The following is a 20,957-nucleotide window of genomic DNA, read 5'->3' as shown; positions in this document are numbered from 1 at the left end:
CTCCATTTTGGTTTCGGGCCCACCATTGTTTAAATGCCAGCACATCATACACCAGGACGAGTGATCCTTAGATACTGAATTCCTGTGAAAATCCTCCTCCTTGTCTCCAGCCTGCCTTGACTCCCAGTATTTGGTTTTTGTCAGTCTCTAACTCCCTGTCTCTTGGCCTTGATGTGAGGCCTCCCATCCTGATAATAAAGGTTACTGATCCGTGGCTTTAGGACCATGCTGTGTAATTAACATACTGGTATAGCAGGAGGAATGCACCAAGCTGGGATAGGTGGTAGATAAGACAAGGGTTTGTTTATTGGCTAAGGTTTCCGATGCACGAGGGCAACATGCTTTGCTAAAAAGTATATAACCTTTGTATAATCTGTATTCAGGGTCCCCTCCTGGCTAGCAGGGGGGCACCATGCTCGAGCGTAATAAACTTAGTGTCTTTTGGGAACTTTGCAGTTGTGGACTTTGTTTATGTGCCTCGGCCTAGATTCGAACTGTGCGTGACCTATCAGGTATAATTCGCAGCATTGGTGTGCGTGTCCTACCAGGTGTAATTCGCAGCAGTTGTGTGCGTGTCCTACCAGGTGTAATTCGTAACAGTTTTGGCGACCACGAAGGGACTCTAGGCTCGCCCCAACAAGCGAGACTACACTCCTCCTCTCGGACAGCTCCAGCCGCCATAGGGTGAGTTCACCTTTGAGAACTCCGAGGAGGGGGGGTGTGAGCCGTTGCTTAGGCGATAAGGTGGCACATTTGGTGTCCTTTTGGTATCCCATTATGGGTTCTGGGCAGAGTGTAAGTAAGGGGACCCCTTTGGCTGAAATTCTCGAGAATTGGGGGAATATTTCCTGCACCAAAGGTTTAGGTAAAAAAAAAGCTGTAATCTTGTGCAAGGTTGTGTGGCCAGCACTAACAGCTCAAACACCTTTTGACTGGCCACCGGATGGTTCCTTTGCTGGGGAAAAATTAACAGCGCTTAGGAAAAGGCTGGAAAACAAAGCTCCAGCCCAGATGGATTATTGGTATGTATGGGACAACTGGGCTTATGCGCATGCGAAAGGACGTCCTCTTTCCTCCTCCTTTTCTTATTCATCTCAGGGGTCTCCAGCCCCGCTCTGTGCTATGCCTGCTTCTGCCCCTCCTCCGGCTTACCCTCGGCTTTCTGACTTATGCCCGTCACCTCCTTGCTTGCCAATTAGCCGTTCTTTCTGTCCAGGTGACAAGCCTCATGGAGGTAGGACTCGGGTAGCCCTTGTAAGTGAAAATATTTAAGAAAAGAGACCAGGAGGGCTGGGGGCTAGTTAAGAAGCCTACCCTCCTTGTTAATTTGGTAGTGAAACAAAGCTGGTGCTCATGGAAGGGACAGTTCAGAGAAAAAAAAACAGGATCGGGCCCAATTGGGCAGGCAACAGATAGAGAGATTGGAAAACAGGTTGGAAACTTGGAGGTCATAGTGAAAAAAGAGGAGTAAATAATTACAGGAATGGAAAACGTAAATCCCAGAATAATACTTGAAATGTAAAATCTAAGTTAATTGGGTGTCGTTTTGGGAAATAAGCAAGTGATTTAAGAAAGGAAAGTAAGAAGTTAACTCTTTAGTTGCTGGAAAGAATTAAGCAGTTGAACTTTCTAAAATACTGGAAAGAAAAAGAATTCTTGGTTTCTTTGCAGCCATTTTGGAAAAAAATGGGCCCTTTTCCAAAGAAATGCAATTATACAATGCTACTTAATTAAATATCTTATTAGGCTCCAAGGGGCTACAATAGGTGGTGTCTTCCTTTTCAGGTCACTGTGTGTTTGACAGCAGGAGTTAAAAGTAAAAGGCAATCAAAAGTCTGGTAAAGTTTATTGTGCCCTTTTTAGAGTAAGAATCTTTAACCTGTGGATCCAAAAGCAAGCCAGAAAGCATTTGTTTTAATGTAAAATTACCTAACTAATAAGGTAGAGGCCACTGAAACCTGGGCTGCCTATAAAACAAATACAAGAAAATATGGGTAATTCCTCTGTTTTGCCTGCAATTAACAAGGGTATTTGCATAAAAAGGAAATATTTTAAGCAATGACTGACTGCCCAAAAGGGGTAGATCTGTGGGTTTTTTTGTCTTTCAAAAAATCAGAGAAAACTGATGCCAGCTGAAAAGCAATTCAACATCTCATAAATTTACTGGCACAATAGGAATTCTGTTCTGTGTTCTATGTCCTGTCTTGTGGTGTTTGTCTTTTGGCCAGAATTGCTGTGTTTAATTTTTCATAGGACAGTTTAGTTTAAAACTAAATAGAAGGGTTACATCAAAATGCAGATACTCGTTTTATTCAACTTGGAATATATACTAAAGTTTAATACATTTGCTTAAGTAAAAAAAAAAAAAGTAATTGGCCAGATCTTTTAATTAAAAAAAATTGTTGTTAAAATTTGCACACCAACAGTCTTTGGAAGCAAGGACATGAAAGGTTAACCCACTCCCCATATTATACATGAAATCCTTCTGGCTACCTCACATTTCTAGTCAGAGGGCTGGGGAGGGAGGAAAGCTATTGGACACCGGAGGTTGTACCAAGTGGATTCCTCAAAAGTGGATGTGCTTGTCCTGGCTTGTTACTCCAAAGCTCTGTAATAAAGTCATTTTCCTAAAAGGGTGTATGTGGCATACATTAAACAATAAGACTAAAGTGCTATATAATGGGCAATGTACATGTGTTCCCTTTTAAACAAAGGTGTATAAGTAAAAAGTGAAAGTTTCCTTTGCAGGTTAATAAAAGCCATGAAAGGGGAAAAAAAATAAAACGGAGGACAAGCTAATTCAACGCTGTAGCTGGCAGGCTCAGTCCAAAGATAAGACACTGGCCTGCCCAAGGACACTACTCACAGCTAGGATTTGGCTAACAGCCAAAAAAGAGGGAGGCTTGAATGTGCCCAAGCAGCTGTGAGATCTGCAACACACTGCCAGACATTAATAAAATGTGTTAGGTCTCTGTATTTACAGGTGAAAGAAGTCCTGCTCCAAGGATCCTGAGCAAACCTGCCATTTGTTAAAACCAGGTAACTGGGTCTACATAAAGGTCCATCAACAAAAGACTACTCTGGCCCCATGCTGGAAAGGCCCTTATTAAGTCCTGCTAACTACCAACACCACTGTGAAGTGACAAGGACTGACTGCCTGGACCCATGCTTCTTACTGCAAAAAGACCCCTCCCCCTCGAGATGACTTCACTTCTACTACTGATCAGCCTGACCCTCCTTTTGGGTTTTTTTCTTTCCTCCTTTTGGACAGCAGAAAAAAAAAACAAGGTGAAGTGCTAGTAACCTCTCCCTTGTCCACTGACAAAGCTAACCTGCATTCAGTATTTGCTAAAGAAACCAAAGCACTACAGGGTGACATGCTAGTAACCTCTCCCCTGTATAATGCAAAACCATGCCTGTTCCAAAAAAGAAGAAGAAACGCCTGCTCTGCTAAAACCACCAAAATCCAAGGATTCCTGACTGCAAAAGACACTGAGAATTGGCCTTGATGGCAAAGACGGAGCATTGTACATTGGCAGGGAGGAAGTTGCGGGATGTATTCTTGGGATTGTGAAGTAAAGTGGTGGGGTGGGTTTATTCCAGAGGCTGGAACCTGTGCTTGTAGGCAAGTATAAATACCAAAAATGCCTTACAACCACGAACATTACTCCCACCATCTGCCACCACTCCTTTGCAGGTAAAGGTTCCTGGATCCATTATAGCTACGTTAAGTTGGCGCTGGGGCCCCCACCTGACCCTGACAAGCCATTGGATGAGCCACTTCACGAATGAACACCACAACCAACCCATGGACTAAGCTTTCCAGCTACTGGGACCTTCACAGCCCACCAGGACTTTTTGTATTCCTGTTTATTGGACTTACATTGGGGGGTAGTGTTTTTTGTATGGTATAAAGGAGGATGCCAACATTGGTATGGTTTGCCTGGGTGTTTCCTCTCCCTATTCCCAAGTCCAGTACAAGGATGGGAGGGCAATAGCTTCTTGAATTTAACCCGCGCTATCAAACAGGGTGTAAATCGAATGCAGTGTTGGATTTGTATTTATACCCCCACATATTTAGGTCAGGGGGTCCCGTTGGTAGGGGTACCTATCCCCCTTAATCGAACATTCCAAACTAAGCTATGGGCAAACACTACATTTAACTGGAATGTTACAATCCAAATATGGTCTATTGATATGGTGGCCCAGGGTAATTATGCTTTATGTGTGTCATGACATAAGGGCATAGAAAATACAGTTTTTGTAGGGAATTTTGTGGGGTGCAAGGACACCACTCAAATCAGCTCTGGTGCGGGAGGCCCCTCTACCTACTCCAGGACCCTGTGGCCAGTCCCCGAGGGGTCTGGCTGATTTTGGTTATGCAATCACACAGCCTATAAGGTTCTCCCAGCAGGATGGTGTGGTCCATGTACCTTAGGGGCTACAGTATCCGCCGTGACAGTACACCAGAACCTGACCCGGAAAGAGATCCGCAATCTAGTATGGAGGGACCGACGAAGTATTCCTTTAAACCCCCTTTCTCAACGGCCCAAAGGCTTTCACTCCTTTGTGCGTTGGTTTCTGCCATGGTTGGGAGTAAGCGAGCTGAAAAAAGCTATAGTTAACATTTCAGCTGCTTTGAAACTAATGGCAAATGCTACTGCAGATGCTCTCTCTGCCCTTCAAATTGAAGTCACCCAGCTATCCCAAACTACATTGCAAAACCGCCTAGCCCTGGAGTATCTCCTTGCAAATCAGGGCGGGGTTTGTGCTCTGGTCAACTCAAGCTGTTGTGTATTTGTAAATCAGCACCATAGGGTGGAAACTGACATCCACGTCCTCAAGCAACAGGCAGCCCTATTCCACCACATCAGCCTCGACACTACCAGCGCCGGATTCCAAGAGGTCTGGGACTGGCTCACCTTATGGCTACCGGATGTGGGGACTTGTGGACAGCGTATTTTGTATTTACTTTTTTTGACTGTTATTGTTTTTGCGTTATTTTTTGTATGCCTACAATGCTGCAGTATGTGCTGTCGGCAGTTGCTAACCCTGCAGCGTGGTCACTCAGCCCCAATATAGCTTACTGACATACAAAAAGAAAGGGAGGACTGTTAAGGAAAAGTTAGCACATGTGACTCCATTTTGGTTTCGGGCCCACCATTGTTTAAATGCCAGCACATCATACACCAGGAGGAGTGATCCTTAGACACTGAATCCCTGTGAAAATCCTCCTCCTTGTCTCCAGCCTGCCTTGACTCCCAGTATTTGGTTTTTGTCAGTCTCTAATTCCCTGTCTCTTGGCCTTGATGTGAGGCCTCCCATCCTGATAATAAAGGTTACTGATGCATGGCTTTAGGACCATGCTGTGTAATTAACATACTGGTATAGCATGAGGAATGCACCAAGCAGGGATAGGTGGTAGATAAGACAAGGGTTTATTTATTGGCTAAGGTTTCCGATGCACAAGGGCAACATGCTTTGCTAAAAAGTATATAACCTTTGTATAATCTGTATTCAGGGTCCCCTCCTGGCTAGCAGGGGGGCACCACGCTCGAGCGTAATAAACTTAGTGTCTTTTGGGAACTCTGCAGTTGTGGACTTTGTTTATGTGCCTCAGCCTAGATTCAAACTGTGCGTGTCCTACCAGGTGTAATTCGCAGCAGTTGTATGCGTGTCCTACCAGGTGTAATTCGTAACATAACATAAAATAATCAACGTATTCATAGATTCCAATGCCAGAAGGGACCATTGCGTTCATCTGGTCTGACCTCCTGTAGAACACAGGCCATAGAACTTCCCCAAATTAATTCCTAGAGCAGATCTTGTAGAAAAACAACCAATCTTGATTTTAAAATTATCAGTGATGGAAAATCCCCCATGACTTGGTAAATTGTCCCAATGGTTAATTGTTAAAAAAACAAAAACAAACACAAAAAAGAGACACACTTTATTTCTAGTATGAATTTGTCTAGCTTCAGCTTCCAGCCATTGGATCATGTTATACCTTTCTCTGCTAGACTGAAGAGCCCATTATTAAATATTTGTTTTCCATGTAAGTATTTATAGACTGTAATCAAGTCACCCTTTAACCTTCTCTTTGTTAAGCTAAACAGATTGAACCTTTAAGTTTATCATGTTAAGGCATGTTTTCTAATCCTTTAATCATTCTCATGGCTCTTCTCTGAACCCTCTCCAATTTTTCAACTTTTCTTAAATTTAAAAAATATTTGTAAGATGATCACAAAATTGTAAATTAAAAAAATTAAAATTGTATTCAAAAGGCAAACTCTGAGGTTGCTTACAGACTGTGTCCTGGTGGGCTAAAATTAGATAATATTTTTGTGTTGCATTTATACATTACAGACTTCAAGCCTGATTTTACTTTCATTTACATCAGATAGATACCTGTACAACTCCATTGACTTCAGTGGAGTTACTCCAGATTTACAAAAGTGTAAGGGAGAACAGAATCCGAATCTTCACCAGGAGAGTAGATTGTGAATTAAACAAATGCAGCACCAGTCATGAAGTTCCCATCCAAAGCTTTTCTATTTTGAGATGGAGATAAAATATTAGATAATAAAGCCAGAAAATTCCTGAGAATTTTCCTTTACCAACTGAGCACCAGTTAACTTTCAAACTTGTACTGGAAACAAAGAGAATTCAGCCTCTGCCCAAGCTCTGTCTGAAACTGGCAGTTCATGTCGTAAAAGGTGGATTGCTATCACCTGGGGGACTCAGCTGTCACCAGACATAAAACAAATGAGTTTTCAGCTAAATCAACAGTCTGAATATAAGCGAAACACTATGTCAAGTAAGAATTCAGGATGATGCAGTGCAGAGTTCCCCATATCTTTTCATTTATCTCAGCCCTGATCTGAATGGATTGTCACTGTAGGGAGAACTCTAGCACTTTCAATTACTGTATTTTTTCACTAAAAGGCAAGAATTGCAATTGTGTGCATCCAAATTTACCATTTGCTTTGAACTGAGTAATAAAGTAAACACATGCAAAGTAATGAACTTATTTAAGATAGAATATGCTAATACAAAAACTAAATACAATTTCCTATGACATTTAAATGCAGTCTCTCTTAGAAAGTCTGGGATGAAAAAAAATCCAAGAATTAAAAAACAAACAAAACAAAAAGAACCCACATCTGTGAAACTGAAGAATGACATTCAGGAGCAACAAGTCAACCTGGAGACTGTAGAAAGAAAGATGTTCACTCTGCAGAAGTAATAGAGGAGCTGCTGGGGGAGTGTATAAAGCCTGGAGGCAGAGTTTGGCCATATGCCTCTCTACCACATCAACACAAACGACTTATCTTCACTTTTAAGGCCCTCCACATCCTAACCCCACTCTACCTAACACCTCTTATACAATATAAAGAAAATAGACTTCTGTCATTGTTCCACAAATGCCGGTTTTGATTGGCCATTTAAATACTTTTCCAACATATAACCTTGTTATGTGTGGGTGGAGTTCTCTGTAAATATCTGCAAAACCACATTGTTATCCTTCAAATTCCCCGTTAAGTCATTTCTCTGCTATGATACCTATCCAGAACTCGAGACTTGTTTGCTGCATGCTGACTAGCATTGTCTCATTATTTCCTCATATATACTTGTCTGTTTCTTGTATTGAACTGTTGTCTTGGACTGTAAACTCTTTCGTGGCAAGGACCCTCATCCTTGTACAGGATGGCATTGTACACCGCTAGCACAACTGGGCCCTGGCTTCTTTGTGCTACTGCTACACAAATAATAAATGCTTTGTACCACCCCAGTGCTGACGCCTCTTTCAATTTCAAGAAGTTAAATTTGGTGCTATAATGTGTACAAGCATATACAACCCTTTATGAGGGCTGAGTCAGATGGTTAGTAATGGAGAACATTTTTTTCTCTTGGCCACTAACATACATCCCTCCAATATTAGCAAGAACCAATAATTATTAGAGTCTGAGGACAACCTACAGTCTGTGAAACAAGTTAGTCTTGATCTCTTTACTAAAGATTAAAGCTCCTAGCATCCACACCAAAACCTAGCACTAAAACTGGCATTACTTGGAAGGGGCAGCACTGGACATGAAAACTATTTTATCCCATTTCTTCAACAGCAGGGATGATGCACAGCCGCAGAACAAAATGGCCTGCTGTATGTGGTCTGGGTATGTATGTACTCTGGGTATACATGACTTTAGTCCCAAGGGCTGTCAATCTAACACCTTTCATGAGCACTTTTTTTAGTTAAGAATTGTTATACTTAATATGAACATTCTAAGAATGTATGCTCAACAGTAGTAATATTTGGTAATGTGTCTTAACCTGTTTTCTGACACTAGAATAAATAAATAAAAAACCTCAAGCTTCTATTTCAATTGTCCAAAGAAAAAAAGTCCAAAATGACTCCAAACACTTGATACAATTAAACCAACTCACCATATATCATGTTCACAATGAATTTGGAAAAAAGTCCAGCGATGGTTCCACATCTGACCTTTACACCATTACCAAGCCATAGCTGTAAATAAAATCCAAGATCTCAATTTCTGACTAAATCCCCACAGGATATAGCACTCAAAATCAACATTTGAATGTTTTCATCTTTATTTTGAAATGGAGAGAGTGCTCCCCATTAAGAAATGTAGTTATGGACAGAGAACGCACTATAGTGAGGTGGATTTGACTAATGATAACTGTAAGAAAATGAACATTTAACAGCAAATTAAATTTAAAATACTTTTATTTTAAAAAAATGTTAATGGCACCTTTGAGCAATCACGACCACACCAAGAAATATACAAAAACATTACATACATTAATAGATGCATTTTTACACCATGCTGCACAAAATGAAAGTGGTACGAGATACACAGGTTACATGCTGACACAAATATTTTCAGTCAATAAAAATAAACAAACTTTCAGTACACTTTGGTACTGCCTAGTCAGCATTATCTTACAAAAAAGGAAGGGCAATAGATTCATGGAAAGAAAGAGCTTTCTACCAACAGTACAACTTAATACACCACACATATGCAATAAATCAAATTTACAAGACAATTCAATCAAGTCCCCATGCAATCTGTAGGTACATTGTCTTCTAATATCTTAGAAAACAGAAGAAAGGATTTTACTAGCCTCAAAACTGTATTTTATAGTGCTTTTTGTTCTTCAAGGGTGATTAGCAATTCAGTAAATTGCAATATTTTCTTTCGTCCATTATTTTAATGTAAAAATTTTCATTTTTTAATCTGAACTCTGCTTCACTACCAGATAAGCTCATTCTATTGGCATTCAAACGTCATTTAAAAAACTTGTCTGTGTCTACAGTACTGTATTTCAAGTTTTGACTATGAATATATATTCATGTATCTGGAAGAAGCTATAAAACTGCCTTATTAAAAAAAATCAATATAAAATCTAGGCACCTAAGTCTCAGAGCATGTCACTTCTGAAAATGGGACTTAGGCACTTTTGAAAAATTTTACACTAAGTGATTCTGGATCCTCTTTGTATTTTGAGCTTGTTTAGCAAATTTTTGTAGATTATAAGGCCAGAAAGACCTTTGTGATCATCTAGTCTGACTTCCTGTATAACACAGACCACAGGACTTCCCTGAATTTATTCCTGTTTGAACTACAGCATATCTTTTAGAAAAATATCCAATCTTGATTTAAAACTTGAGTGATGAAGAGTCTACTACAATCCATGGTAAATTGTTCCAAGGGTTAATTACCCTCAGTTAAAAATTTGTACCTTATTTCTAGTTTGAGTTTGTCTAGCTTCAGCTTCCAGCCATTGATTCATGGTATATCTTGTTTGCTAGATTGAAGAGACCCCTTATCAATCTCTGTTCTCCATGTAGGTACTTATGCAAAGATGCTGAAAGGTATTTAGGCTCCTAACTTCCACTAAAAATAAATGGGAACTTAGGAAACTCCAACTAGTACAAAATGCTACAGTGTCTCTCCCCTCAGCAACACAGACGACCATGAGCATATCATATCGGTCCTCTGCTCCCTACACTAGCTTCCCATAGAATTTCAAATCAAGTTCAAGGTCTCAGTCCTTGTCTTCAAAACATTCCATGGCCTGGGCATGGCCCCCAAAGTTCTGGGACGAAGACCATGGTCAACAACTTCACTCCTCTGGCACAATGCAATGCTCAACAATAAGAGTAAACTTGTCTATGCAGGAGACAGAACCTTCTCTAGGGATGGTAGAAGACTGGAATAAACTCCCCCAGGAGCTAACCACTATTAAAAACCTTGTCACTTTCCACTCCAAGTGCAAGGCGCATTTCTTTGATCTTTTCTTCTCAAACATGAACACATAGCAACAGCTATATTTAACAAACAAAAACCCACCCTACCAAAACAAGACACTCAACTCCACATGCTTCTCCCTCTGGGAAGAGGATGAGAACACAAACAATATGCCACAGATATGTAGTCATGTTGCTTAATGCACTACTGGAAGATGGTCAGATACTATGGTGATGTGCATGGTATGAAAACCTTACAGATAGAATAAAAAGCCTAAATACATTAAGGATCTGGATCTTACAGACTGACCAAGTCACCCCCTAATTTTCTCTTAGATAAGCTAAACAGATTGAGCTCCTTAAATCTTTCACTGTGAGGCATGTTTTCCAACCCTTAAATCATTCTCAGTGGTCTTTTTGTGAACTCTCAAATTTATCAACATCCTTCCTGAAATGTTGACACCAGAACTGGACACAATCCAGTAGCGGTTGCACTTCTTAATGTTAGGCATTTTGATACTAAACAAGCAGTGGCCAGATTCAATAGCTTTCTATGAAAAGCCAGAACTAGTATAACTGGAGCTTAATAAGACAAGAAGCATCACTGGGTTATGTGAAGGACTGAACTTCTAGTATATAAGTCAGGAAGAAATTGAATAGGATAGTATCTAGTCAGAGTAATATCAGTGACTTTGGACAGTAGTGGAACTAAATTTATGTGGGCATCTTTCACTAGGTTTACGTGGGAAGCCCTAAAGAAATCCCTTGATTTGGATCAATGGGCTGAAATTAGAAAGGTAGCTAACAGTGAAGGTAACTGTCATGGGAAATTAACTCTCCAGGAATCAACAGGTATGGATTCTACCATCAAACTCTTTGGGGCTTTCAAAGATGTGTTTATCTCTCAGGTAGTTAGGATGCTAACCATAATGACTAGGGCTACTAGACTCTGTTCCAACCAATTATGATTAACTTATTAAGGATCTTGAGACTGAAGATACACTTGGCAAGAGTGATCATAATGTAAATGAAATGAAGTGGTTCTTTGATTGCCAGCCAGAATCAGCCAGAGAAAAGAATCCAACATATTTTGGGAGCAGGAGTTGCAAAGAGTTTGGCATACACTTAAAGGGATTGAGTGCCATGAGCATATTAAAGGCTACCTTCCACTTCCTTAACACAAGTTAGACACCCTGGCTTACCACAGATAAGGGTACACAAGGAGGAAAAAAAAAAAAAAACGTTGGAAGAGTTGGGAAAGCAAAGTTTGGGTTCAGCAAGGGACATATGCAGATTACTGAAGCAAATGATGAGGAAAAATATGGTACCTTAAGGCATTTTGAATTAGTTTTTGAAATTTATATTAAAATGGAACATGAGGGAAAGATTACCAAAGGGCCAGGACAGCTGAGGGAAAGAGAAGGGAAGAAGATGGGGAGACTTGACAGAAGACATGAGATCCATAAAGAATCTGAGCAGTTCTCTTGGAGAAAGATCTTGAAATTGCTGTTGCTTGGGTCAGCCTATGGAACATTGGTATGGTTTTAGATAGAGCTCAGAAAGGAACCTAAAAAGATGAAAGTGCCTGATTGACAGAACAGTTAGGGCTGTATTAACTTGTACTGAGAAACATTTTCTTTTTTCTTACTTTAGAGAAATCTTGTGATTTTTAAATGTGTTTTATTTCTGATACAAAGCCAATAAGGAAATGTACTGCATCTGTTATGTAAGACCTCACTATTTCTGATTTGGAGTCAGTCAGATATCAGCCAAGTGTAAAACCGTTCCTTTGACCATTACATTCTCATTTTACATGGAGATTACTCAGGTAGAATATGGTAACTACCAACAAGTGTAGATGCCTTTGTATTCCCAAATCATGGCTGTAACAGATTTTTCTGCTTATGAGAGAGACTGGCTGATCTTATTGAGGTAAGGAGGCTTAATTTGTTATGTCCTGATCCTGGAAACTGTCAGAGACAGATAACACAGAATGGGTCACAAATTCAAGGTTTCTACATTGGAACCAGCAAGGTTAAATTAATAAAGGTAAGTAAATTATGCTAAACTAAACAATTGTTTTCCTGAGTTCAGTAAAGCTACTGACAAATAGCATCCATATTACATATATGTAGACATTTGTAAGCCATTTAACAAAAGTAATATATCAATGCTTGATTTTTCTATTGTCCAGCCTGGAATGCAGGTACATAAATTGGATATCAAAATGATTAAATGGAGGACACAAAAATGGTGGCAATGGATTACAAGGGAGAGAAGTCACTATCATATGTCAAGAGTCAGTACTGGGGCTCTTCCTTTTAGGTCTGTACCCTCCAAACTCACCTTTAGACACAAAGTTATAAATTGGTAAGAAAAACTTAAATAAATTAGGGGAATGGTTTATAAAATGGCTGATGGATTTTAATGCAAGTCAAAGGATTTTGAATCTAAAATATAATTGCTGGCTGAAGAACTGGAAAGTACTGACAACAAAAGAACTTAATATTCATGTTAGCTGCAATGAAGATGGGAATGTATTGTTAATGCAGTAAAGGTCAAAAGGTTCTCAAGCTGCATCAAAAGGGTATATAAACAAAACAAGGGAAATCCTCTGTTAGGACGTACATATTCTGGAGTAAATCCAGAAAGGAGCAGCTACATTTTTTCAAAGTTATGGAGGGGACTTCACTATGAAGATATGTTTAATCTCTTCAACTGATACAGTCTGTAATCTCCCCAGCCTATGAACTGGATAGATGAGGTAGCTATGAGTGGCTGGACTGATTAGGGGATGAAATTTTAATGCAATGTATACATAGAATACCTAAATGGGGATCACAAAAAATTGGGAATAAGGATCTCATTGAACTAAACAGCAACAGGAACGCACAGGGACCTGCCTGCAAACTGAAAAAGGTAAAAGTTTAGGTATATCACTGACTGTTTTTCCCCTCAGAAGGGTCATCAGTGTTTGGAATTATTTGCTTTCAGAGAGGGAGACAGTATCCAATTTATTAGAAATCAAGGAAAAGAAGACTAATTACTTGGATACCAATAGTGGCTTTGAGAATAAATGGATTTGAATGAATATATGGCAATTCTTGCTCACATATACAGAGTTAAACTGACTGTTAAGTTTGAGGTATGGAAGGTGTCAGCAAGTTTGTTTTATTTTCCTCCACTTTCCTCTGGGAAGATTGAACAGGATCTAGTTAGGATAAAGTGGGTGTATTCTATTTGATTAATTTCCTGTGCCTGCAGCAAGTCAAGTATCACAATTCTTTCGGATTGAATTCCTTTCTATATTCAAAAACATTGCACATATCAGAATTTCTTTAATGATTTTTTTTAAAATTTAGTTTTCTAAGGTCTCGGTTATATCATCATTTACACCATTAGCCATGCTCTTTGTTCAGCCCCTGAAACCACAGCAAACTATTAGATTAATTATAAATTGTGTTATGGTAAAGAAAGGACAAAGTGCTTTCCCCCCCACCCGCCACATAAAAATTTCTAAAGACTTCCATACAAATTATTGCACTTGGTTAAAATTCAACTAGCCCTGCGACCAAAGTAACAATAATGCTGTCATGACAACATATCTTAAAAGCAAACAGCATTAAATATTAAATTAAATAACCAGACACGTGTCATTTTTTTGGATACATATGAGTGGAGAAGAATCCTGATATTTTATTTCATATATTACTTTACATCATATCTGGTTACCCAGGCAACAAAGGATTTCAAGAAAAACATTTTGTAGTTTCTAGATCAGGCAAAATAAATATTTTTAAAAACCTACCTCTTTCATAGTGCCGTTACTGTCTGATGTCTAACACACTGTTCTCAGGAATGTCTCTCAACACATCCCACAGTTAGTTCTAATATATAAAGTTTCATTCTTTCCCAACCCTCCTGACCTGGTGGTTCCTGTGGAACCCTGAAGCAAAAAAATTCACAACATCCAATTTCCTTCAGCATTACTAACTCCTACTCCAACTTGGGGCCTAGTTTTATCTGTTTCACATTCACTGGAAAGCTCATCAACTGACTGTTAAAAATTTAAACAAATGTTTATGCGCTCTCCCTTTGCAATCTGCAAAGCTTGAAATACGACCAAAAGAGCTACTGAAGTCAACATAGTGGCATCAGCACTGATTACTTGTTTCTTTATTCTTCTAAGAGGTCTTTGTGATCTTATAATTCATTCAGTGCATCATATTTGGAGGCATGTTATTATGTTTATGTATTTCCTAAACATGATAAAGAATAGCTCTAGGATATGATATTTACTAATCTGTATCACTAGAGACTCTAGTCATATTAAATTGTTGGGAAAGTATAACATTTAAAGAATAATCTGTATGAGTAAGGGCCCACTGGCAGAAGCATCAGAAAACAGTGCTGGATTGTAATTAAGCACCTTCCCAGTTTCTAATTCACAGATGTTAAATCATCTAGCATTAGGAAATACTGTAAGTATGGCTGGTATTTCCTAATATTGTAAAATATAGCTAGCCATTCTATCCTGGTTCATATGGAAAGCTAGACAACTGAATTAATCCAATAGGAATGGTGTAAAAACATGATTATAATGCACTCCCACCACCACTCCTCCTCACTCTAATTAATGACACAATACACTTCACATTTCTTACACCACCAGTAGCATGACCTCTTGTAGATATGCTGGTTTGTAAAGTGGAAAGCTGGTAAGATTAAGGCAAAAGATTTACATGAGTGAGCAGTTCATAATAGATGTAGCCAATTACATACAGCAGAATTGAATAGGCAAATAACTGCCACGGAGTATAAATTGAAGTATTTAAACCTTAGCATTCAAGAGTTTTTATAGCCTTCATCCAGTCTGCATGTTTAAATTGCAAAATTAAATATTTTGGTAGTTTGTTCACATACAACATTTCTTTAAAAAAATAAAACATCTGGACTAGTGGATTCATCTTGGTATGATCATCCTTTCTATGGCACAGATAATGTGATCCCAATTTTTACAAAACACTGCAAGTAGAGTCACTGCAAAAAAAGTGCAGATAATATGGAAACGGCTCTTCATCATAGGAGCTATAAACTTTGCAATGGTAGAGACGCACACTAAGATGACAGTCATGAAGGCCAAGATTACATTTATACATTTCCCTAGGAGTACTTTGGCATTCACAGTTTCTGACTGCAGCGCTTGCTGTTCTTGCTGATGGAACTCCAGCTTAAAAACCCGAGTCTGGCAAGATTCCAAGGCTTCCTGTAGACAAAAAGAAAAATAAGAGTCAGCTACATTTCTACACAAAGCAGTTCCTCATTCAGCTGCTGCATATAATTTATAAATCTATTTAAACAAATATGTTGTGCAGACAATCAACTGTTTACAAAAATTATAAAAGTATAATCAAACTTGACAATGCTATTGTGTAACATTTACATTTTTTCCTGGTTGAGGAAAATAGTGTTCATGGTGTCTCATGTTTTCTGAATGTACAAGTTGAACCTCTCTAATCCGGCACTCCCTGGTCTGGCAACATTCTTGGTCTGGCATAGGCGCCAACTCCATGGGTGCTCTGGGGCTGGAGCACCCAAGGGGAAAAGTTAATGGGTGCGGAACATCCACCAGTGCCAAGCTCCCCCCTCTGCCCCCTTCCCCACTTGCCTCATGCGCGCCAGCGGCCCTGCCCTTACTATTTCCTCCTCCTTCCCAGGGCTTCCAGCGCACCGTGAACAGCTGATTTGCAGCATTAAAGCTCTGGGAGAAAGCAGGAGGACTTGGGGCCGGCAGCTGGGACCCCGGGCGAGAGGCCAGCAGCTGCAACCTGGGGCCAGCATGGAGCCCCCAGGCGCCTACGGAGACTCGCTAGCACTCTGCATTGACCTCCCATGGTTCGACAAATTCTCTGGTTCAGCACCGGTCAGGTCCTGAGGGTGCTGGACTAGAAAGGTTCAACCTGTACTGATGAGCTGAAGAACTGGGTAAGCTAAGCTGTTACCATGGAAACTTCACTATATCAAAGCAACACCAAAATTAGTTTCTTCGCATATACCATTGAAAATTTTAGGACACTGCTGGCTTGCTGTGACACCAGTTAAATCAACTTCAGGGTGGACCCATTAGGTTTACACCTCCATTCTGGTCTAAATTCACTTTCATTCTCTTGAATGCCACCCACTGTACAACGATCCATGTCATAAATGTATTGTGAGCATGGATGTCTCTAGAGAACATAAAGCAGACATGCTGGCCACTTTCCACCCGTACTTTGCTTACAGTTATACCATTTAAATATCAATATGTCGGCTTAAAAGGAGATACAGTCCTCTTAATATTTTCTTGCAACAAGTAAAATGCAGAAATGTTTAGCTGTCAGAATAATACTGTAATTATAATTCACTTTCCAACTTGTTCTTTTATGCAATAAATCACAAATTCCGATCATCTGAGAAAAGTGGATAACCGAGACCCCAGGGTTGTCTTTAGGAAATGTCCTGCACTCAAAACATAGCTACCCACACTTACTCTTTTCTTCAAATCATCATCATTTTATACTTTCTGTAGATCAAACTCTAGTCTATATTTTGAAATTAAGTTCTCCATCCCTTACTGACTTGGTCTTCTCTCATTTGATGTTTCTTTTGTTCTGAACCTGAATGTATACATCTGGCTGTTTTTTAAAGGTGAACTAAATGCTCTTTAAATAAAAATAACCCCCCCAATTATTAACCCAACATATGTACAAACATAAGTGACAAGTAAATAAATACATACTTTCCAGAATGTTTATAATTTTCTACTTCATTGACTGTGTTTAGTTGACTGTGGTAAAGTTCTCATCACTAAATGCATAAACCTATACAAGAAATGCAATTTCTTTTCACTACTTTAGGTGTTAATGCAGTGAACACCTCTTGCAGGAGAAACACAGGGAACAAAAGGTCTCGATAGGTTAAAAACTTCTCAGTTCATCATTGAACTGTATTTATAATTCACAAGTCTACATGGGTGTTTTATGAATAATTTGGGATCTCAGTCAGTTTTCGACAACTATACCGTTTTTCTACAAAATTCAAAATTTATATAGGGCTCTGCCATGCTATGTTAGTATTCAGCTAGGAAGGGGTTTGGACATAAATTTATGTTAAGCTCACAACTGGGAATAGTGTTATCTTACTGCTGTTACAGAGCCAGCAGGGAAAGCAAAATTATTGCATTTCAGAGCATTTTACATTAGACCAGTAGATTCCTTATTCCTCTAGTGATGACAGAGCAGTAGATGTAAGACACCATTTAGAATCCACAGGATTTTATTCATTCAATTTTGAAACACTAGCAGGTAAAATCGTGGCCCCATTGACTTCAGTGGGAATTCTGCCATTGACTTCAATGGGGCCAAGATTTCAATCTAGCTGGGTAAAAAGTTGGGCCTAAATTCCTTAAATGCAAACGTTATTCCAAATTTTGCAAAATTTCTAGGCTATGTAAGAAGTTGATTATAAAAATACCTGAACATCTCGTGACCGTTCACAGGCCTGATATGCCACTCTCTCTTCTATGCTGGCTAGCTCTTGTTTCAGGTTTGCAGTCTCATGCTGATGAAGATCTGTCAGATCGTTTAGCTGGTCTTCCAATCGTTCATACCTTTTTCAGGAAAAACAGAAGTCTGAATTTAGCTCTTCTACACAAATGATGTTACACCATGTTAGAATACATCTGTACTTTAAAGTCATCTTTCCTTGTATCTCAAGTCACCACCACTTCGGTTTGTAATGAGAAGGAAGGGGGGAAAGTTTCCCCAAGGACTTACTCGGCAGGCTGAAAGCTCTTTGTAAATGCTCCTGGTTGGCGGAACAACAGAACAATGTTTGAAAGACCAAGGCATTTTAACACTGCAATATAAAAATAACTCAGTGGATAAGTGTATCCAATTCATGCTCTTCCTCCTTTCAGACCACCATTCAAATCTTGTCACGGGGATTTCTACATATTTTTCCCACCATATAAACAAACAAATAAATTGCTTTCCCTACACTTGGAGAACTGCTCAAGGAAATCTTAATAAGTATTGTGTTTGTATGAATGTTTCGTCTGTTAGCACAGTAGAAACTATATTGATCTCACTAACCAATACACTTATTATCACGACTAATACGACAAAGAGGATGTTCTGTGTATGCTTCAGGGGGCCACAATTTTCAACAGTGACTAGTTACTTTGGATGCCTAAATTTTACACCTTAAATAGACCTGATTATCAGAGGGCAGGTGCTCAGCACTTTCTGAAAAGCAGGACACTTTAAGGTGTCTTAAGCTGGGAAGCTCAAAAATTGCGGCATCTAAAAAGTCACTAGTCACCTTCAAAAAAAATGTACCTTGTGCCTGCTTTTAGTCTCTGGGACCAGGTGCTGATACTCTGCAGAACATAACTCGCACTCCAGAATAGATGTTAAAGGGTTTACCAAGCAGCTAATGAGCCCACAGGGAAGCAGTGTTCAAGTATTTAAAACCAAATCTCACTATACTTTGTTACATTGTGTCTTCAAACTTCACAGTCCCATAACAGTGTGGTTGAGAACATATACCATACCACACTGCAGGAAATGGCTCATTAATAAAGGAAGTACTGTCAACAGTAAAGCTCTATTACATCAGAGACCGCTTATTTAGGTGCCAAGTTACAATAAATCAGGAGCAGTCCCTTGGCGATGACCGCACTGGCACCATTTGTATGTCATATTCACATAAGGTAATGTCAGTGAAGTATCAGATAACAAAACTTTCCAGAAAAGCCTCAGACAACTGCACAGAACTGTCAGTTCTATCAAATCGTAAAGTATTATTGTCACAAATGTAGGTTAACAGAAGAAATTAAGAACTTTGGTACCTGACAATGATTACTGAACACAAGTTTACCTTTAAAAAAAAAATCACTTAGTTTTGAATCAGTTCATATACCCGTGCAAAAGCCATTTCAAAAGAACAGGAAAAGAAAATACCTGTATCTTTCCTCCTGCAACGTCTGAGAAATAAAACCATAGTCTCTTTGAAACTGTGCTTTTAAATTCTCTATGTCATCAGCTAATTGGGACTGCGTCTCCTTTATTTCTCTCAGTTCCTCCAAGATCATGGAAAGCTTTGCTTGGCTGTCCAGAGCGTTTGTCCCACCAGGCCCAAAGGAATGGTTCCCATTACTATCTGCAGAGCCAGATGTCCCACTTGAGCACTCATCATCACTAACATATTTTGGTTTAGCCACAATAGTAGCACTGCCACCATAAGCCCTGGAACTAGTTTCTGGCCGAAATTCATCCAGGGTATTTTTCAGGTGAGAAATGTTGTCAGCACTACCAAATTTATTTCGGATCAAATTTGCAAACTCTCTCGACTTGTTGAAAACAAACACTGGTGGTGTCAAGGAGACACCTGGCACACCCGATTTGGTGCTCTCAGCACCTTGGCCACTGGTACGAGATTTGCCATGGACATCTTTTAAAGGGGGCTGGATATCCTTCAAGTTATCTTTCAAAATATCTTTGGAACTTTTGGAGGATCCATTTTGTTCTATGTCTTTGAGCTTTCGGTGATACTGTTCCAATTTCTTCTGTAGCTGGGCAATGGAGTGGGCAGACTTCTGATTCTTCTTCTCGAAGACTTGTTTAATACGTCCAGCCTGCTGCTTGTCTGCACTGTTCACCAGCTTTAAGTATTCAGCCACATTTCCATCACGGGCTGTTTGTTCAATTTTAATCTGTTCTGTAACTTTCAAAATTTTTTGTTTCAGGCTATCTGCATTAAGTTTGACTTTGTGAAATTCTAAGACCCCATCAGGTACATCAAAGTTGAGGTTGGTGTCTGAACCCCCACGGCGAATGTTAAGTGGCAAGCTCAAAGTATTCATGTCATGTCTTTCCACCTGAAAAGAGATTAAAATTCAAATTGAAGACAACTGTTTCTGTTTTATATTTCAACTCCACCCAAAATTGGACTTCCCATCAAACTATTTATATCAAACACTGGTCAGAAGGTAAGTTATGAGTACAATATGTGTTGAACATATTTTGAAGTATTTCTCACAAGTTATGTTAAATAATGTAGAAAGCGAAGACATGCTACTTATTCAGCCATGTACAATATGGGTATGAAAATACATGCTTGAGTTGACAAATGACAACCAAGTACCTTGTCTTTTGCTTTAAAAAAGTAAAAGTAATACGAAGAACCAAAACTAGAACATTATAGATAAATCCGGGTTTGGGGTTTTTTTGCTGTTTTTTTAAAAACACAAAAATGCTTTACCAGCATCAGGAAACATTCCCTACAGATTTTCTATTATCAAAAGATTTATATCCTTCATGAATGGTAAACATCCCATTTTAGCTGGATGGACACTTATTAGTGGTAAAATTTTCCTCTTTCCATCTCTCTCACTGTACCAATATGCTTTACTGAGCTAAAGCCCAGTTATGGACACCTGCCCCTTGCCCCAACTGATCAAACCAACAGCTGTTCTTACTCATCTAGACAAAGGTGTCTTGCAATTTACAGTAAGCTTTAGTGACAGCATGAGCCCCAATTTACAGTCAGATCCAACAGCATCCATTAGCTTTCAGTGTAGCTATCACAGAGAAAACTGGATACCCATTTGACTTTTCAAGTTTGCTGAAGGTGTCCAATGACT

The 20,957-nt window shown here is 39.3% G+C and overlaps 1 protein-coding gene across 4 annotated transcripts in view; it reads right to left on the bottom strand.

Annotated features, from left to right (window-relative positions):
• Window positions 1-10,334: 10,334 nt before the first annotated feature.
• The window catches only part of TMCC3 (transmembrane and coiled-coil domain family 3), a 234,800-nt gene continuing 224,177 nt past the window's right edge, over window positions 10,335-20,957 (bottom strand). For all 4 annotated transcript variants that reach the window (XM_073327540.2, XM_073327538.2, XM_073327539.2 and 1 more), the window contains 3 exons: window positions 19,276-20,192; window positions 17,786-17,921; window positions 10,335-15,539 (listed from right to left, as the gene is read on the bottom strand). In XM_073327540.2, coding sequence (XP_073183641.2) covers window positions 15,237-15,539; window positions 17,786-17,921; window positions 19,276-20,192 — 1,356 coding nt within the window. In that variant the 3' untranslated portion in view covers window positions 10,335-15,236. The remainder of the gene's footprint in view (window positions 15,540-17,785; window positions 17,922-19,275; window positions 20,193-20,957) is intronic.

This window comes from Lepidochelys kempii, chromosome 1 (assembly GCF_965140285.1).
Source record: "Lepidochelys kempii isolate rLepKem1 chromosome 1, rLepKem1.hap1, whole genome shotgun sequence".
Taxonomy (NCBI): Eukaryota; Metazoa; Chordata; order Testudines; family Cheloniidae; genus Lepidochelys; species Lepidochelys kempii.
Note: the sequence above shows the minus strand (reverse complement) of the source record. Positions and strands in the feature narration are given on the sequence as shown.